This window comes from Ailuropoda melanoleuca, chromosome 13 (genome assembly GCF_002007445.2).
Source record: "Ailuropoda melanoleuca isolate Jingjing chromosome 13, ASM200744v2, whole genome shotgun sequence".
Lineage (NCBI taxonomy): Eukaryota > Metazoa > Chordata > Mammalia > Carnivora > Ursidae > Ailuropoda > Ailuropoda melanoleuca.
Window position 1 is genome coordinate 28,475,413 of NC_048230.1, and position 20,057 is coordinate 28,495,469.

The 20,057-nt window shown below is 57.7% G+C and overlaps 1 protein-coding gene across 1 annotated transcript in view; it reads left to right on the top strand.

Moving 5' to 3' along the window:
* Positions 1–11,826: 11,826 nt before the first annotated feature.
* Positions 11,827–20,057, top strand: part of WNT3 (Wnt family member 3) — a 44,972-nt gene continuing 36,741 nt past the window's right edge. The window contains exon 1 of the mRNA XM_002928777.4: positions 11,827–12,030. Coding sequence (XP_002928823.1) covers positions 11,951–12,030 — 80 coding nt within the window. The 5' untranslated portion in view covers positions 11,827–11,950. The remainder of the gene's footprint in view (positions 12,031–20,057) is intronic.

Genomic DNA, 20,057 nt, shown 5'->3' on the forward strand with positions numbered 1-20,057 from the left:
AGGAGACATCAGAGGCCCTGGCAGAACTCACCAGCTCCCTCCTCTGCATTTCTTCCGGGCCCATCTGTCCACCCTCTGTCATTTTCCCCAGGGGCCCTCAGTCAGTACCAGTCCCGGTCCACTCTGCCGCACCCCCCTTTCCTCTGCCTCCTGTCCCCACCCCCTTCCCCCTCTGATAGCTGGGGACCTGGCCCTTTTGGTTATCACCTCATGGAGATTTGGCCCTTCTGGAAGCGAGCCTTGACACCTGGCACGGGGCCTGGCAAGTCAAGGAAAGACTTAAGAACGGGTAACTACACGCACACTTGGGCAGGGACAGCGGGCAGGGGAAGCCGGAGGAAAAGCAAGGGTCTCCAACCAGAGCCTGGGACACAATGTCTTGTGGGCAGTCTCACCTCCTCCTTCCTTCAGGGGTCCCGGCTTCCGGACGCCACCACGTGCGGGAACCATCTCCAGGCGCACATACGGGCTGGGTGAGAGATTCCTGAGAAGGTCCGGTGATGTGTCCGTCTTGTCCAGAGGGGGCCTCTGCCCAGCTCTGTGACACACACCGCCCTCCCGCATGCCCCGGGGCCTGGCCTAGGACTGCCGGGGAAGCAGGCTCCCCAGGTGCCCGCAGAAGCCAGTTGCCCAGCCGGGAAGCTGATGTGAGTCGGCTGGCTCTCCTTCCCGGCAGCCACAGACACTGGGGCTGGCAGTGCTGCTGGGACTGGAACCCAGGCCCTGGCGACAGGCCAGTGCACCGGAAGGGACTGGAGCTCTCTCAAATTTGACTGCTCCGGGGAGCAACAGAAATCATAGACTGTTTTCAGTGGGGGCGGAAGAATATAGTGTGGAAGGAGCCCTTACACCAGGGAGGCCACACAGCGTGGGATCAAATCCATCAGGGCCCCAGCCCAGTTTCCACACCCAGCGGTGGGGGTGTCATAGCCCGGCTTCCTGGCAGCCCTGTCCTGAGTGCACTGGGGGGCCCAGTGCTGCTGGCTCTCGATGGATGGAGGGCCAGCATCTGGGACACTGGAGTGTCCCGGAGCCCTCACCTCCTATTTACTCCGTGGTCGTGCGGTGGACTTCCAGGAGAAGTAGACACAGCCACCCACCGGGCAGCTAGGGCCCTGTCCCCTGGGCTGCACACACAGCCCTGGGATCCCTGCAGATCCCTGCAGGTCCCTCTGAGACAAGGGACAGGGGGCCAGAGTGCAGGTCAGGGGACTTGCTGACTCCCCAGTCCACCCAAGTCGCCCGTTGAGGCTTCTTCGATGTCGAGACGCCCCCAAACCTTCATGGCCCACCCAGGCCAACAGAACACTCTTCCACAGACATGCCCCACTGTGTTCCCCTGGCCTCCCTGCCCCTGCTGGCCCCTGCCAGCTTCCTGGTGCCCCTGGCTGGTGAGTTTCACCCCAGAGGTGACTGTAGTCTTTCGGTGGCCAGGGCTACCGCCTTCCCCGAGCCCTTTTCCATCGCTCTGCAGCCCAATCTCTCTCATCCATAACCCCCAGTAGCGGGGGCAGGGCTGAGGGTGAGAGGGGCTCTCTCCAGGCAGCGGCAGGGGGCGGGGGCCAGGGGCTCCCCTAACTGCAGAGGCTAGCCTTACACACCCAGCAACACATGTCCCCCTTTATGGCCAGGGCTTTCTCTCGGTGCTTAAAGGCAACTGTGAAAAGAGCAGGGCTGATTCTGGCTGCCTAGCCGTCTCCTGGCAACAGGCCTGGCAGGAGGTCTTTCTTTACCCCCCCCCACCTCTCTTCTCTCCTCCACCACCCCCCTTTTTCCTTTCCCCCCTGTGTCTTGTGTTGTGTATCATTAAAACTTCCCTCCCAGCCACTTCGCAGCCAACAACCAGGCCCTTCTGGGGCAGCTCAGCCGGCCGGGCCTGGGGGTGGGGGCTCCGAGGGGTCAAGCCCCCAGAGACGAGGCTTTGTGTTCTGGAACCAAGGCTTAAACTCAATTTGGCAACCTTCGGCACGTTCACGAGGGGCGGCCAATAGAACCACCCCTCCCTCACCCTGCACACCCCTCTTCCTTCTCTCCCCCCACTCAGCTTCAGCTCCCAGTCTCTTCTGTTAGTGCCCTAAGCCTGCCAATAGTGCCACTGAGCACTGCCCGACCCTGCTAGGGCCTCACAGGGCTGGACACCAACAACCCCTAACCTAGAAGGACAAGTCTCCACTGAAGGCTGGGACAGCCCCAGCCAGAGGCCTGAAGCCAGCTCGGGCCCAGTGTCCTGGTCTGCCCTGAAAGGGGCAGGAACACAAGGGGTGGTGGGCCTGGGGGTCATAGGGAGACAGATCATCTACTGTGAGTGTCAGGACCAGGACTCCTCATTTGGGCACTTCAATCTAGAGGGACACTGAAACCCAGAGAGGGTAAGTGCTTTGCTGGGAACACACAGGCAGTCAGGGGAAAGGGGGGGCTGGAACCCTGGTTTCTGCTCCCCTTCTTCTGTGGCCCTTTACATACCTTACCGAAGGGGAACAGATGGCTCTCTGAGGCCAGTGCACTTTCTGAGCTCTCACTTGCCAGCTCAAAGTTCTCTGCCTCCTCCCCGCAAATAGCTTCTGCCAGGCCTGGACTTGGGCGGGGGGTGACCCCGGACCTCCTTCCCCAGCCCCTCTGGACAACTGGGAGACAGTTGAGCTTCCTCCTTCCCCCCACCACGAGTGTCTGTGTCACAGAGGCCTGGTGCCAGGCCACCCTGTCATCGAACACATTCATAAGGCTGGATGGGTGGCCCCACATTTCCTATCTGATGGTCAAGGTAGGGATGACGCCGGGAGTGAATCTCAGCTCTTGGCCAGTGTGGCTTCCGGATCCACCTCGGGGGCTCCTCCACTTCAGCCAGCTCCAGCCTGGCTCACCCTCAGGGCCGCTGGCCACCCAGCAGACACAGGCCACCGAGAAGATGCCGTGACCACACAGGCGGGCCCCGCGATCCGGGGTTTCCAGACTCCCGGCATTTCCATGCTGCATTTGCCCCACAGTACCTGACCTGCTCCTTTCTTAACACTTGTCTTTAAATTGATTTGCTTTGTTCTTAATAACATCAGTGAAAGAGGAGATATTAGATGACTGTTGTTCAGCAGTGTGATTTCATTCTAACCAGATACTAGGGCCCCCCAAAGGCTCTGGATGTGTGACCTTCTCTCTTTATTTTTTTTTTTTAAGATTTTATTTCTTTATTTGACAGAGATAGAGACAGCCAACGAGAGAGGGAACACAAGCAGGGGGAGTGGGAGAGGAAGAAGCAGGCTCCCAGCGGAGGAGCCCGATGTGGGACTCGAACCCATAACGTTGGGATCAGGCCTGAGCCGAAGGCAGACGCCCAACGCCTCGGCCGCCCAGGCGCCCCCTTCTCTCTTTATTAGGAAGGAATCTTAGTGTCGTATTAGTACCAAACAGACTTTCTCCTGGACAATACTCAAGAAGAGTGAAGGAGAGTGGAATAAGAATGTGAGTAAATGAGCTTTCTCATTGTGTGATTCGAAGTTATTAAATACCATGCTTCGTCTCGTGGGCCATCATCCATGGTCCTCTCCGGCTCCGAGGAACATTAGCATTAGCAGTGGAAATGCTCTCCAAATTCCAACCTTTGGCCAAACTATATTTCAGACTTTCTTAAATTCTGGAGCAGAAAATAAAATAAAATAAAATAAAATAAAATAAAATAAAATAAAATAAGATAAAATAAAATAAAATAAATTTTAGTTACACCATGTTCTCTGATTTGGGGTTCAGAAAATGATTTCTCACCTTAGCACCCCCCTTGATGTGCAGAACAAAAGGCAGAGGGGACCTGGGGAGGGTCCAGGTAGGGACAGGCAAGAAGAAAGAGGGGATAAAAGCCTTTTGGGAGCAGCAAAGGAGCTCTGGGAACATCATTGCCATCACCACTGGCCCTCAGTCATTAGACAGCCTGATTAAGATTTTGCCATTGCGGGGCGGGGGGGGGGTCACAAGTTTATAATAAGTCTTAGGGCACCAGCATCAGGGTTTTCTATGTGCCCCAGGCTCTCTGGGTAGATTATTCCATTTAACCCCAGGGAGTTGTGGGATCAGCATACCCATTTGACAGGTAAGAAAACAGGCACATGGAGGTCCATATAACTAGCCCAAAGTCACAGCAAAGCAGTGGTGGGGCCAGGATTTGAAATGCCTCCCTCTGATCCCAGAGCCTGTGCCCCCCTGCCTCCCTCCCGGCAACCTGAGCTTAGCTGGCCAGTGGGGACAGTCCTAACTTAGGAAACCCTGGTCTGTGGATAAGGGGCGAAGCTGATGCCCAGAAGCCTGAAAATGTGTGTGTGTGTGTGTGTGTGTGTGTGTGTGTGTGTGTGTGCGCGCGCGCGCAGGAAGAACGCAGCCCCACCCCCACCCCGGATCCCAGAGGAGCCTTCCACCAGCCCCAGAGAGTACAGCCTCGGGAAGCTGTGTGGATGTGTGGGAGGGGGCTTCTCTGGGAGCCTGAGGAGGCTGTGAATGGAGGGCTGTGATTACAGGTGGAGAGAGGGTGGGAGGAAGGCAGCTGAGCTTTTTTCCCCTCTTTTTTTTTTTAAATGGAGATACAATTCACGCACCATAAAACTCACCACTTTAAAGTTTACCTCTCTGTGGCTTGTAGCATATTCAGTGAGTTGTGCGACCATCACCACGGTCTCATTTCAAAACCTTTTCATCAGCCCCAAAATACACGTGTACCCATTAGCCGTCAAGCTGCAGTTTAAGGAGAAAGGAAAAGGCAGCACAAGATGGAAGTAGATTCTGCATTAATTTTAAGCCTCATCTCACTTCTACACCATCTCTTACTGCTCCCTTCTTCCTCCAAGTTGTCTCAGAGCGAGTCTCCCAGCTCTGGGGGCAATTGCAACCTCACCCGCATCCAGACTAAACCCCCAAACCAAGAAAAAGAAGCCTAACCAGCCCGTAAATTAAAGCAGCTCAATTGTGAGTCAATCAGCAGCACTTAAGCTAACTGTACCATGCCAGACGCTATGGGCAGGAGGTCACAGATGTCACTTAGGAGGACTGTGGTTGCAAGTTAACAGCCCAGAGTAGGCTAAACAGCAAGGAAAATGTATTATTTCACATACCAAGAAATTCCAAAGCAGGGGTCTGCTAATGTCTCAGCAACGGTGTCAGAGACCCAGCTTCTTTCTCTTTGCCATGTTCTTCCTCCACTACTCAGCCTCATCCTCAGGCAGTTTCCCTCATGGTCACAGGATGGCTGCTGCAGCTCCAGGCATCCCACCCAGACACAAAGTCCAAAAGCAGGAAAAAAGGACATTTCTTAGTCTCATTTTAAGAGCCCCCAAAACCCTTTCCCAGAAGTCCTTTTGCACCCTCCAGCAGACCTCCTCTCATGTCGCATTGGCCAAAGATGGGTCACATACCTACCTCTAAACCAATCCCTGGGAAGGGGAATGAGTCCAGGATCAGCTTAGACCAATCAGGATTGATCTCTGAGCCAGGTCGGGGAGGGGCAGATAGCAGAACAGACTGGGGGCCTCTTTCAGCCTGGAGAAAGGGGCCACCAGCATAGAAGACTTTACCCTGGAGAGGCTCAAGAAAGAGCAGCTGACTGTCATAAAAGTATAGAAGGGCCACTTACTGAGCTCTTCGCCATGTCCCAGGTGCCATTTCAGACATCACACACATCACTCCACTGAACAGGCAATAGCCATCCAAAGCAGGTGTTATTATACCCATTTTGCAGGTGAGGAAACAGGCTTCAAGAGGGCAGGTAGTGTGCCCAGTGTCTCACAGCAGGAGGCAGAGCTGGCACTGATTGGGTGATGGTGGTGGCAAGAGATTGGTATCTAAGACAAGCACTCACACAGAGGGTCTCCCCACCGTACATATGAAACCCCATTCAGGCCTTACCCGGAAGCCAAGGACAAGGAGCAAAGGAGATGGGCTCTGCCAGGTGTGGGGCAATGCCAGACAGGTGCCCCTGCTCTGCCCAAGGACCTGCCTGTACCTGTCCCAGCCACCTGCTCCTGGGCTCCTGCTGGTGAGGCAGCTCTGACCCCATGGCCAGCCCACTGGGTCCCTAGCCATGTGTCTAGGTTCCCAGGACCCAGAGCCCCTCCTGAGGTTCCACCAACGGCCACTGCTGGCTGCACTTGTCTGCAGGGACGCTAATTAGCTGGCAGAGCTTTGGAGGGTCTAAACCTGGATTCGAACAGAAATTTCCACACCATCTCCAAGAATAATATCAGGCTTGTTCTGTCCCGTCTCCCTAATGTGCCCCACAGACGTCTTCCCCAAAAGACCCCTGAGATGGAAAGAACCTTCATGGCTCTTATCTAGGTTTTAAAGGAAACTGGGAACCGTAGTCCATACTAACAAAAACCATGCCAGACACAAAAAGGTCTGGCTCTGCTTTCCTGGGCACGATCACTTCCCCCGGGGGGCAAGCCCCCTCTGGGTGGGGGCTCCGGGCCGGGTTCTGAGGCCGAAGGCAGCATAAAGGGGCTGGAGGAAAGCTGAAGAGGGGGAGGAAAGGGAAGGAGAAGGAGGGAAAGAGTGGCAGAGAGGGGGCGCTGGCAGCATGGAGAAGGGCAGCATGAGGGCTGCCAAGCCCCAGATGCCAGCAGGCTGCCAACCCCTGATCTCACCCCACTTGGGGCAGTGCCACTCTCCTCTGAAAGAGAAGCAGGAGCCAAAGCACAGAGCTGGGGAGCTGTGGTAGGTGGAGAGCTCGAAGGGCCAAGGTCTACTCACCATGGGGACCCTGAAGAGCCATAAGGATCCCAGACATGAGAGAGGGGTCCTCCCATCGGAGAACTCAGCCCCTGCCTCCTCCCTCCGTCTCTCAGCCAGTCATCAACAATGTTTACATGGGGCCTCCTATGTGCCAGCCCCTGCTCGCTCGGGGTGTTGGGGTTTTGGGGAGTCCCACAGAGTTTTAATTTTGGAGTAGGAAATGAACATATTTGACATATAATGTATGCAACATAAGGTCAGTGTTAGGGGCTATGCAGAAAAATAAAGTGGAATAGGAGCCCAAGAGGGACAGGGTCGGGGAGCAACTAGTGGTAAGGGGAACCTTTCTGGAAAGGAGATTTTGAGGTAGGTTTAAGTTGGAACATCAAACAAGATTTTCCTGGAAAACCCTTCTGGAGGAAGCTCTTGGGTGCCTGAGGGGGACTGCTTAGCTAAGGCTGATGGGGGCAGAAGGAGCGACCCAAGAGAGCAGCTTGTTCCTCAGCCCCTAAGAGGAGAGGAAAGAAACCCAATATTTATTATCCTGGGCCGCGGTCTGGCGTTCTGTCAGCATGGCTCTCATTTAACGCTGACAACTCCCTATGAGATACAAAGTATTATCTCCACCTCGCACAGAATAGAGGAGGTTCAGGGATAACAGGCAGCTGGCCAGGGGTGCCCTTCATCCTTTCTGTTGCTCCCTCCCCTTCCAAAGGACTCTGGCCCCAAATCGCTTTCCCAAATGCCCTTGGGGAACCGGAGATGACAAGCACCGGAGGAATCACTGCGACAGGGGAAAGCCCTCACGTTCCCACAGGTGGCACCTGTGATCTCGAGGTACGGGTGGGCCAGGCTGGGAAGGACTCGGTGACATCACTCTGCCATTTGCAGCCTCGCATATCTCGACACAAAGCGGAGGCAGCCGCAGGGTTCCCGCCAGGCGGTGCCGAGGAGACCTCACATCACCTCGGCCCGCCCGCGTCCTGCATCTGGGGCCCGCCCGGCCTCCCAACGGAGCCACCTGGGTGGGGAGGAAAGGGAGCCCGAAGCCACGCACACCTTATCCTCAGCTAAGCTCGGGGATTGCGAAGTAGATTAAGGGCATTCGCTCACGAGGACGCCTACTTAACCTGGATCCCCAAAGATCCGGGCTGCTCACCAACAAAGTCTCGGGCTCCCGGCCCCGCAGGGTGCGGTTGCGGGCCGGGCGGGGCCCCCTTCCGCGCCCGCGGACTTTCTCTCTTATTATCAGCACCGCCGCCAGGGGGCGTGCCAGAGCCGGACGACGGAGGGGCTGGCGGGCTCCAGGCGCCTTTGTATGTTCTGTTGACACTGGTTGCTCATCTATGGTGCTTACCCGGTGCGGGCTTCTGGCATTTCCAGGACGCTACCTCTACGCTGGGCGGTTTAAAGAAATCTTGTTCAGTGAATTCTTGTGCCCACCACCCACGCTATGGCCTGCCTGCTTCCGGGTAGAGGACAACTAGAAGGTTGTCCAGCCTTCTAGTGGCTTTCAAGGAGCTCGCTTGAACCGTTCTGAGGCTCCTATAGCTCTTGGGAGAAAGTGAAAAGCCCCTCTCTCCGGTGAGAGAGCCCCCACGCGCCCCCTCGTGCCGCTCCCCGCGCGCTCTCTTAGGCTCTCTGGACTTGGGCACCTGCGGCTTCCCCACCCTGCAGCATTCCCCTCTCTCTTCATCCTCCCCAGGCCGGTCTGGGCGCCAGCTTTCTGGGCCCCGAACAGCTTTCCGGCACGTTCCAAGTAAAAATGAATAGCCTGCGCTCGATCGGAGATTTCCTCCTCCCTCCCGGCGACAGACGGGTAGCCCCCTGCGGGCGGGCGGGGGCCTGGCCGCCGTGGTCTTTGTCTGGGCCGTGCTCCGCAGGGGGCCCGGCGAGCGGCGCTGAATACACAGCTGCGGACGGCGTGCTCCGGGGGAGCGCACATCAAAAGGAACCTCGGGGCAGCGAGAGAGGTGGGGGGTGGGATGGGGCCGGGCAGTCACCCGGCAGCGCCGAGCTCCCCGATATTCACACGCACAACACCAAGGGCTTCCCACGTGCCAGCCCTCAGCCCCCAGGCCCCCGGCCCTCCCCGCCTTCTCGGCCCTCTTTCTAGAGGCCACCCTCCCATTCAGGGCGGAGGCCTCGGGGTCCACGGCACCGACGCCGCCACCTCAGCCACCCTGGCTGACCTTGGAGGGAATTTAACCCTTTCCCCCCATCGACTGCAACCCATCCTGAGGTTCGGGGTGCCTGTTAGAGAGAGGGTGTTTCCGTTCGTGACACGTGGCGCGGGGGCGCCCTCCCCCTCTCGGGTAGGGACCATTTCTGTGTTCCACCGGCAGCGCTGGGCGGGCGGGAGGAAGGAAATTAAGCCTGTGTTGAAGGAAGGACACCTGGCAGGGGAGGGGAAAGGGCTCAGGAATCCCCTCCTCTGGGGAGCTTTCCAGTGGGGGGAAATCCCCACACCGGCTTCCATTCTCCAGGGTGCCATGCAGGGCCACTAGTGGGTTCCCACACCTCCCTGCCAGGCCTCCGCTCTTTTACTTCCCCAGGCTGTGCGGCCCGCAAAAGTCTGAGATTCTCTCCTCCCACCCGCTTGTTTCCTGGCCTCTCTTCCCTTCCCTGCCTCAAGCTCCTGACCTGGGTCTCCGGCTGCTCCCAGGCTGCCTGGAGGAGGCACTGGATACAGTGGCCCTTCAGAGAATGACCAGTCTTGCCTAGGCTGCTGAGGGCCACTGGCTGGGCATGTCTCAGCCAACCCTCAGCCCACCCACAGCCTCGGGGATCTTCTGCCCCCACCTCCCAGGGTTGGCTCCTATGGACTCTGAGGCCCCAGAAATGACCCCAAGAGGTCATCTAGTCCAGCTCCTGCCCTCTGGCCACACTGAATCCACAATGGTGTCTTGGTGGCCAGGGCAGGCAGCCCTGCTCAGCTCTCAGAATGACAATCATGGACTCCGAGCCTCCCGAACTTCCAGGCAGAAGGTGAGATCCAGCAGGCACCTCGGATCAGAACACCGGGGGAGTCCCCGTTGGGCAGGACAGAACACAGGGGAGGACCCAGCAGGCCGTGCAGGGGTGTCTGGAGGGCTCTCTACCCCTAGAGCTGGCACCCCGAGGCGCCACCGTCAGTGATTACGGCAAACCCACTGTGACCCTCTTTCCAGGTGAAGCAGAAACAAGGCACCCCAGAATTAGCCCACCATGGGGGCATCTCTAAAGGATTGCCATCTCTGCAGCCTCTGACCGAGTCACTGTTCTCTTGGGCAGGTTGGGGCTTTTTCTCCGTCTTGCTCATTCTGCCCCTCTCAGCCTCCCTCCTTCTCCCTTTCCCTTCTCTCTCCTCCGGCTCCCCCTGTTAGTCTCCCGCCCTTTTCTCTCTGTATCGGTGTCTCTCAGTTTCTCTCTCTCTCTCTCCTTTCTTCACTCTGTTTCTCCCTGTTCCCCCTTCCCTCCTCTCTTTCATCTCTCCCCCCACCCCACCCCACCCCTCCAGCCGAGCCCCCGGCTAGGAACGCGAGGCAGGAGCCATGACAAGCCCAGGCGGCTCTCCCGACCCTTGGTGCCCCGGGGCCAGTTCCCTGAGCTCCCCGCGCCCGCAGCAGCCTTGCAGGGAGAGGGCTCTCAGGACGGGCAGGGGCAGCAGGCTCGAGCTGTGGGCACGGGTGGCCCAGATCAAAGGCCAGGAATGTCTGGGCCCTGGCCCAGACTTCCTCTGGCCATGCCCCCCATCTGGTGGAGAGATGGCTTGCCATTCCAGGCCTCTGAGGCACTTGGGGACGGCTCCTTTGCTTCCCCTTCTGCCTCCATCCCCTGAGCAGTGTCCCTTGCCCCCATCACTGGCCTTGCTTTCTTCACCCCAGGCCCAGGGCTGCTCCAGGGTCCCTGGTGCCTCTGGGGCTGTGGGTGGCCCGGGAGAGGGGCTTGGGAAGCAGGTCGTCCAGGTGACAGGGGGCCAGTCCCCCAAGAGTGACCTCCATCTCAGCACCACTCAGGACTGAGACCTAATTCTTGGACTCTGGAGAGGGAGAGGACAGAAAGACCCCAGGGGGCTGTGGTGGGACTTTTCTCCTATGGTGGGGGCTGGGGGTGTTGGATACATTTGGTTTCCACACAGGGAAAGGACTCGTTATCACCAAACCCCATGTGGGCACTCAGACAGAGAGTTGGGGGGAGGGTGCCCTGGTGGGCGGCAGGGTCTTCCGAGGACCCCAGCTGCTCCCTGCTGGGGCTGCTGCGTTTCACTGGCCCCAAACGGTTCATCCTTAAGATCCAAATGGGACGGCGGTCACTGCTTCTGACCCGAGCTGGAGGCTGGGCCTGAACCCCTCGAGGAGGAGAAAGTGACCTGGCTCCGCGAGCAGGAAATGCAACTGGCCGCTGGTGTCAGTTGCAGGAAATGCAAAGGCAGCAGGAGGTCCCGATACCGATCTGATCCCTGACAAAAGACTCAAATGACACTCAGCTCGGTCCCCCGGCGCCGCCCGCAGCCAGACCTTCGAGCCTCCGCGGACCCTTCTGCGCGCCTCTCGGACACCCGGGAAGCGACCTCCCGCGGCCGGGGTCGAGTGGCCGGCAGGCTCTCCGGCTCCGGAGGCTGGAGGCTGGGAGGGGTTGTATTTCCCAATCCCCTCCGAGACCCTCGGATCCTGTCCTGCCCGAACGAGGCTTCTGGAAACATCCGTGTGCTTTCTACTCTCGATTTCTCATGCGCCCAAGTCCAAAGGGGTCACGGTCTCCCGAGAGAAAAGGAGCCACCCATCAATGCCCAGTCCAACCCGGAACCACGTGAACGCCCCCGTCAAAGCCCCAGCTTCTTCGACCTGGCTGGCGGGGGGCGGGGGGGGGTGCCGCGGCTGTCCCGTGCCAGCAGAGGGTCCAACGTGCCAGGACCCCTCCCCCAAGTTCCCACTGTGTCCGGGGCGCGGGCTTTGCCCAAGTTTGCTGGGCGATGCCCTTCCCCGAGCCCGACTCGTGGGCCGGGCGGGAGGGGCGCGTGATTGACAGGCTGAACTACAGACTCATCTCTTACCTTAGGCCGCGGGCGCTGATTGGCTGCTCGCTGACATCCTCAAACCCGGCTGCTCCGCGCTGGGCTCTGGAGGGGGGCGGCTGCGGGTGGAGGTGCGCTTCTGACAAGCCCGAAAGTCATTTCCAATCTCAAGTGGACTTTGTTCCAACTATTGGGGGCGTCGCTCCCCCTCTTCATGGTCGCGGGCAAACTTCCTCCTCGGCGCCGCTTCTAATGGAGCCCCACCTGCTCGGGCTGCTCCTCGGCCTCCTGCTCTGTGGCACCAGGGTCCTCGCCGGCTACCCAATTTGGTGGTAAGACTCGCCTCTTGTCTGCCCGCGGCCCGATTTCTCCGCCGAGTCCCGTGGAGGTGGGGGGCGCCGGCCGGGGGTGGGCTGCGGCTCCTTTCTCCTTGCCTCCCTCCAGCCCCCCACTCGCCGACCCCTCCTGGATTTTCTGCTGGTGTCGCCTTCGGAATCCAACTCCTGGCTTTTCTGATAATCACCATTTTCCCTGCTACTCGCTGCAGAGGCTGGAGGACTTTTCTCGGCTCCGATGGTCTCTGATTCTTAAATCCTCACCCTCCACCCGTCTCCATCTGGGGGCCCCGAAGACCCTCCATTTGCTTGCAGTTGGGTTTCTTGGAAATCCAGCGCTGTCCCTGGGGCCCAGCCACTCCTCTTCTCCATTTTGGGGTCTTCATGGGCAAAATCATCCTGTTCCTTCATTCCACCCCCAGCTCCGCCGGCGCCTCCATCAAGAGATTTCCCCCACAATAACCCCTTTTGCCTTCATATTTCAGACCCCGATGGCTTCAGGGATCCCTGGGGCAGGGTGCGGGTGGGGGGTGGATTTCATCAGATTCTCCCCACTCTGATCTAGATTAATCTTGAGCCTCAGAAGTGAATATGGTATTCGCTGATCCGAGATGCCATTGAATTCGGATTTTATTCATTTCTTGTTGTTTGTCCATCCTGGCAAAAGAGGGGCTCTTTGAAAATTTAGTTGTTTGGGAGGGGGTGGGTTTGTTGTTTGACCAAAAGCCCAATTCTCCATGTCAAATTCGTTCCTTTTGGAAAACCGAGGACCGAGGAGAAAGGGAGAGAGGGAAAGGAGAATTCTGTCCCCGAGAAATGCGGATACAAAAGGCATTTTTAGTAAATAAGGCTGGGAAACCAGGCGCGGTGTTTGGGGGTGTGTGTGCGTGGAAGGGGGGGGCTGACCAAGGAATAAACATTCCTTTGGGACCCCCAGTTCCAGGGAGTCCCCTTGTTTTCCAAGCAGCCCCACTGTCCCCCGGCAGGTCCCAGAGGCCAGAGGGGAAAGACATACTGAAACCAGTTCTCTAAATTATAACCCCGCCTGTCNGAAACCAGTTCTCTAAATAAATACCCCGCCTGTCCTCAGTCTCCAGCCCCCTGCATTCCGGAAAACTTTAATTAAAGAGTGGGAGGTGAGGAGGAAGAATTTGGGATCTGTAAGAAGAGGGCCTGTGGCCCCTGAGGTGAAAGTCAGAGGAAGGCCACCAGGGCGCGGTGCCCCCTGCATGTGTCCCCTTTTCCCTGACTTGCCACCCAGTCCCCACCCCAAGCTAGGGGGGAGCAGAGCCAGCATGATTCCGGGGCCACACCCTGAGTCTGCCTCCAGTTGTTTGGGGTGGCAGGATTTGTATGGGGGCTGGGATGGGGGCAGGAGCAGGGCACGGCCGAGGGTCTGGGTACAGAGGGTGGTGAGAGTTGCTCCCAGGACATACACCCGAGGGAAAGTCTTTCTTCCGCCCAGCCCATCCTTCCCGTGGCTTTGGGCTGTTCTGGGGCTTTGGGCTGCTCTGGGGCCTCCGGTACATAAAGAAGTCTAAAGGGTGGCTGGGGCAGCCTGGGATTCCAGGTTGGGGGCTCTGCCTGTTGGGGGAAGACCACTGCCTAAGCCCATCCCACCTTTCCAGCCCTTTCTGACCCTCTTTCCATCCCTGGGCCAAGGCCATGCTGTTCTTTGCCTTCATGGGGACTGGTGGGGGGAGGGTATGGAGAGAAGGCTTGGAGCCCCACAGCCTGCACGGGTGAGGAAGAGGCCAGGTCCCCTACCCTATTAACTGGAGGAGGGCACTTCCCAGGGCAGTGCCTGTGGGAAGCGTTGTGGGGGGGTGTCTGGTGTGTAATGCTGTGTTGGGGAGCATCTAGATAGGAAGATGGTGGAAAAACCCGGAAAGCCAGGATGTCTTCCCTAATGTAGTGCTGGACACATGGCTTGTTTAGGGGCTGGCGGGGGGCAAGGAGGGGGAGACAGGGATGCTGCTTTGTCTGAGCAGAGGAGAGGGGTGTGTGTGTGTGTGTTCTTGGTCTATGATGGTAAGAGATGTCAACTGTACATGAGTGAGTCTCCGCATATGGAAGAGTCCGTGCCCGCACCTGGGCCACCATGGATGTGAACTCACGTGAGATGGGGGATCCATGGCTGTGACAGGGCGTGCTGCCTCTCTATACACAAGTGCCAGCAAGTGGCTGATTCTAGGATGTGTGTGTGTGTGTGCGTGTGAGAGAAAGAGAGAGACAGAGGAAGTCTAGAAGTGTCTATGCCCACGTAAAGGTCAGCCCCTGTGTCTGCTTGTGACACTGCATGACTGTGTTCATGACTGGGCATGTGAGTGGTGTGTGTGTGTGTGTGTGTGCGCGTGCGTGCGTGTGCGCGCATGCCTTCATGACGGTGTCAGGGGAAAGCCCCACAGCTGTCTTTGTGCATGGATATCAGTGCTCATGGCCATGACCTGACTGTGCTTGCAAGCAGGAGTGTGAGGCTGTGTTTGGGTCCGCCTGGGACCCTGTCCTCCCGTGCCAGTGACTGGCAGAGCCCAGGGTTGTGGGTATGTTTGCAGACCTAAGACTTGCGGGTGTGAGTGACATCCCGAGCCTGGGTGCTTACTGGGTGTCCGTGGTCCTGGAGGGGCGGTCCGGCAGGAGACAAAGGTCTAACCAGGAAGCTGCAAAGGGCCCTGCTGACCTAGGGTCCCAAGCTCAGCAGTGTCAGGGCAGGGCGCAGAGCCCTTCTTGGCCCGAGCTCATTCTGTCTGCCTGAGGACGGCGGTCAGCAGCCCTCCCCTCTTAGGCCGTTTGTCTTTGGTCTTGGAACTGGGCTGGAGGGTAAGTCACCCTCTTAGAGCTGGGGCCGGGCCGGGCTGGGACAGGGACCATAGAGTGGACAGGCCTCAAAGTCCTGTTCCCACTCTGCCTCCAGGGCAGTTGGTCAGATTCGAGTTCTTTCAGCATCTGAGCACCACATAGGCTGCTGTCTTTAGCCCAGCCAGCTCACACATTCCCCAGGACGGATTTACAGGGGAAATGGTTTAGCTGGGATTTCTGTCCCTGCCACCCCTCAAGAAAGGTACTTCGAACCCCCAGGGGCCTGCGCTCCTAGGGCCCAGGCCTGAGAAAAGGCAGACCAGAAAGTAGAGCTACTCAGGGCCTCAGACAGAGGCTCCTGGGAGGGAGAGACGTGCGTCAGGCCTTCCTAGCCAGGTAGTGGTAGAGCTGGGACAGGAAGCGGTGACAGGCACCGATTTCTATAATTCTTCTTGTCAGGCCCAGTTAGCCCCTGCTGGAGGAACTTGTCTTTCTTCTCCTTCTGGGGGGAAAAGTGAACTCCCTTATTAGGGCCCATCCTAGGGCCTGCTACATTCCAGAGACAGAGGCCCTGATGGAAGGGGCCGACGCTGGGGGTCGGGAGCCCACCCTGCCTCTGCGTGACCCACCCACCTGGGGCTCTGTTCCCTCTTATGCTCCAGCCTCCTGCCTCACAGCTTGGGTGACAGTGTTCTGCAGGAGTCAAGGGCAGTGAGCTGGGAAATAAGACACCTGAGTTCTTTCCACCATCCTGGGGCCCATTCCCCCACTCCAGTGGCTGCCCCAAGCCCTGCCTCAGTTTCCCTACCTGTCAGATGTCGTGCTGCTTCCCCCACCGGCTTCCACCTCCACCCGCCTTTCAGAGGCTTGTGAACATGTTCAGTCAAACCCCGTGGGGGTCAGTGGGCTGGGCCCAAGGAGGCACCTGGAGACTGCGGGGGAGGAAGGCCCCAGGCCAGGTGTTAACACTTGTAACAGGCAGGAATTACAGCTGGCTGGGGCTGGGGCTGGGGCTGGGGCTGGCGAGGAGCTGAGCTGGCTGGAGGCTGTTGATCCCACAGACAGACAGACAGACAGATGGGCAGATCGGATGGCCAGGCTTGAACCGGGTGGTCTCCCTTCCAGGGCAGACCTTCCCTGGGGGGATACGGGGGGGGGGGGAAATTAAGCCAGGTCTCTTGGAAGTGAGTTAACAACCCTCCTGCCCGCCCCACCCCCACTGTGGGTGGGGCTTGCTGTCCAAGGCGAGCAAAATTGGTGGCGGATCTGTTTGTATTCTTATGATGGGACCACATTTTGTTTCAAACAAAAACAAAAACAGGTCAAATGTTATAATAATACCAGGAGCTTGGAGCTGAGTTATGTTCTTGGGGAACCTGCTTTAGCATAGGGGAAAAGGCACGAGAGAAGGGGCAGCAGTCAGGGAAAGTTCTCCCAGAATTTCAGAGCATTTTTCAACAGCTCTGGGGCAAGAGGTGAGCGATGGGTGGAGTCTGGGCTCTGAGCATCACCCCCACCCCAGGGATCTTGAGGGCCCTGGGTCTGAGACAGCTGCCGGGTAGGAAGACCTTTTGGGGGTGGGGGTGGGGTAAAAAGAGTTGGGAGCTGGACTGTGGTGCCAAGATCTTTAGGGGACACTCTCCCTCCCTGCAGCTTTCCCAGGAACAAATCCAGCCAGCCCCCACCAGCCCCCACACTCTGGCACCTGGGTGCATTCTCGATAACCGAGGAAGGTGGAGAAACTGAGGTGGGGTGGGGGGGGGCCTAGGTGGAAATCCCTGAAGAGTAGACTCAGCCAAGGGAGTGTCTCTAATTCGCCTCACTGCAGAACTTAATGTTAAAAAGACCTGAGTGGTACTTGGGCAGAACAAGGATTGAGAAGACAGTATGGGCTGTGGAGAAGGTGATCTGGGCATGAGATAGGGCAAGGGAGCTATGACCTAAGGGTTTTCTATAGACTTTGAATAGGTCTCGGCAGGAGACAAGACAAGGAGCTTGGGGTCAGGGCAGGAGAGGTGACTTTTCTCGGAGGTGGATGGAGCTAACAGACCCTTCCAGGGAGAGTAGGGAAAAAAGACCTCTCTGGCCTCAGAATGTGGTGAGCCCAGGAGTGGAGGAAGACCTGGTCTTCTGGCCTTTTCCATCCACCCTGTTGGGAGCTGTAGAATCCTTAAAGCCACTGGGGAGGGGAAGACATTCTCTACCTCTGTCCCTGGCTGGGAGAAGAGGGATGCCTCAACCCTCTCTCAAGGTTAGGGCCAAGGGTGTTCTGTCTATACGTTATGTTCTCATGAGTGCCAGCAAGTGTTTAGAGTGGAGTGGGGAGACTCGGGTCTGAGTTCTGGGTTCACCGCCCACTGGCTGCGCGACCTAGGACGAGTTCCTTTTCTTTGTGCTTCGAGTCCCTGCCTCCCTCTGGGCTTCCTTTTCCCTGACTCCCCTGAGGGATCCCTTCTGCCCCTTGGAATTCCCAGGGCTATGACAGGGACTGACACGGTGCTGCCAGGGACAGCCCCATTGCCACTCTCCCTTCTGCTGTCTCCACACCCCATCCCTTCCTGGCCCATTCAGACGTTCAGAGCCTGTCTCAGGCAGCCTAGCCCCTTGAATTCCGCAGCCCCACCTGCCCTCAGTCCCAGAGCTGGCTGCCCCACCGCCACCGGACCAGCCTGCGTGCTCTGTCTGACCACACTGTCCCCAAACCCAGCAGCCGGGCTCACATTCACATCCGGGGCTTTCACATACTGCCTGGGTAACCTAGGGCAAGTTAACCTCTCTGAGCCTCCGTTTCTAAAATGAGAACAGTGATTGCTTCTGCCTCATAGGTTTATAGAGAAGGTTCAATGAGCAAATGCATATAAAGCTCTTAGAACAATGCCTGGCCTACAGAAAGTACTAGGTGAATATTAGTTACTCACACCTCCTGTCTGCAAGCTTTTTTGACCCCTTTAGGTCCTATATCCAAACTTGCCTCTTCCAAGAAGCCCTCCTGGGTTGGCCTCACCTGGCCCTGCTTTCTTACCCTCAGAGGTCAGCTTGCCCTATTATCCTTGGCACTGCTGACCACAAGCCTGTAGCTTTATTCGTTGGTTTTTTTTTTTTTAGTTTATTTATTTATTTTTTAGTAATCGCTACACCCAACATGGGGCTTGAACTCACAACCCCAAGATCAAGGGTCCAACAATTGCTCTTTCTACTGAGCCAGCCAGGTGCCCCCACTACAGCTTTATTCTTAACTTGATGGAGTTAAGCCAGGCAAACCTACCCTCAGCTCTCTGCTTGCCCAGGAAGGGTAGGGAGAGAGGGCACTGGAGCCTCCCCTAGCCCTCCTCCCACCCCACAGTTTGTGGGGCTCTTGCGGCCACTGCCATTTCCAGCTGGGACCTGGAGCCACCTGGGGCTGAGCCAGAGAGGGGCGGGGGAGGCAGGCGCAGGGGGGGGAGTGGCACTGGGGCCGCCTGGACCAGCCTGAGCACAGAAGTTGCTCCTCCAGGAGCCGAGAGATGATTCAGAAGGTGATTTATAGACGGAAGGCAGAAAGCTTGGCTCCTGGCAGAGGCCTGCTGCTTAATTACATTCTTGTGGGGGGGAGGTAGGAGTGGTGCCGTAGCAGGGGATCCACTTCTATTCCCTCCCCCTCCAGGCCTGTCCCCATCGCTGCCCATGCTCCAAGCAGGGTCCCTCTTTCTCCTGCAGCCAGAGAAGGAATTCCCTCTTCGCAATGAGGAACTAGGCCAGGAGAGCAGGAAGAGCTGCTGGGCCTGGAGGAGGTGGAGAGAAAGGGCAGAGGCCAGAGTTCCATCTCCTGGGACTCCTCCGGAGTCTGGCATACAGAGGGGGCTGGCAAACAGGACCGTCTGGGGAGGAGGGTCATCGGTTCCTCTCTTCCCTGCTTCTGCGCAGGTGAATCAATAACCCACCCGGGGGAAGAGGTTTTCTAGAATCTTCCAGAAAATGCCAACTCCATACTTACCCTGCAGTGCCCTATCCTGCTGCTTCTGGATCCTTCCTTCAAGTATGTTCCTTGCATGTTCAGTGCTCAGCGGGCCACAGGCTGGGCACTAGGGACCAGGTTCTGTGCTCGGAGGTTGAAAACCAGTTCTTTAGTGCCAGGCAACCTGTGTTATGTGGGCACAAGGGCTGCCTTAGATCCAGAGGGTTCTCCAGGCAGGGTCAGGCTTGTATCAGAGGGAGAGGAACTTCCCTATCTTCACGTTAAACCAACGTCTTAGAGGCATTGCTTAAGTACAAAATCACTTCTGCACTGTTGACAAGCAACCCCTACTCTGGTCGGTCACTTGCTGTGGTGACATCTGGATCCCCTCTATGAACACTGACCCAGGTGGCAGCCTGACGTCTCTCGACGGCTGCTTGGTTTCCATGCAGTCTCATCGCAGCTTTGAAACCCAAAACCCTGCCACTAGTTCTGGGGGCTAGAAAGGTGTGCTGGGGGCCGGGGGGAGGGTAGCCTAGACCAATAGAGTCTATTTATCTGTTTGCAGCTTGGCGTGCACGGCCAGGAGGAGTTGGCAGGGGTCAGGATGGGGACACTAGACAGCTCTCTGGTTCCCCCTGAGGCGGGCCTTCTCAAAATGGCCTCATTAATGTGTGTGGAGTGAATTCCAGAAATGTCAGGCACACCCATACATCCAGGGGAATGATGGAGACGCAGAGGTGTGCTGGGAGACAAGAGGGGGCAGTGTGGGGTGGCGGGAGGTTTCTGGCCAGTGAGTTAGGGTTCCTGAGCCCTGGCTCTGCCCCTAGTTGGGGTGTGACATTAGGCAAGTCCCTTCACTGTTCTGGACCTCAATAAAAGGGGACGCGGGCAAGTGGCTGGCCTTGGACTCCCAGCTCTGCGATTTCAATCCCGGATTCTGGTCACCCAGTGATTTGGACGAGCTGCCTGGTAGAGGGGGGTGGGCGCTGAGAGCTGACCTCAGGGCGGGGTGGGGAGGGCTGAGCACGGAGCTCTGTACTCGAACAGCTGTGCAGTCGTGGAGGAGTCTCACCACCTCCCAGGCCTCAGCGCCCTCACCTGCAACGTGGGCGATGATCATACCGCCATCACTGGCCTGCCTACCTGCAGGGCTGTCCAAAGCTTCCGAAGCAAGGGTCTTGATGAGGCTCATTGAGAAGCGTCACGTTCTTTCCAGAGAAGTGAGCGTCGTTGCTGGTGCTACCAGAAAAGAGGAGTTAGAGTCCTCCCCTGGTCAGAGGGCGCCGAG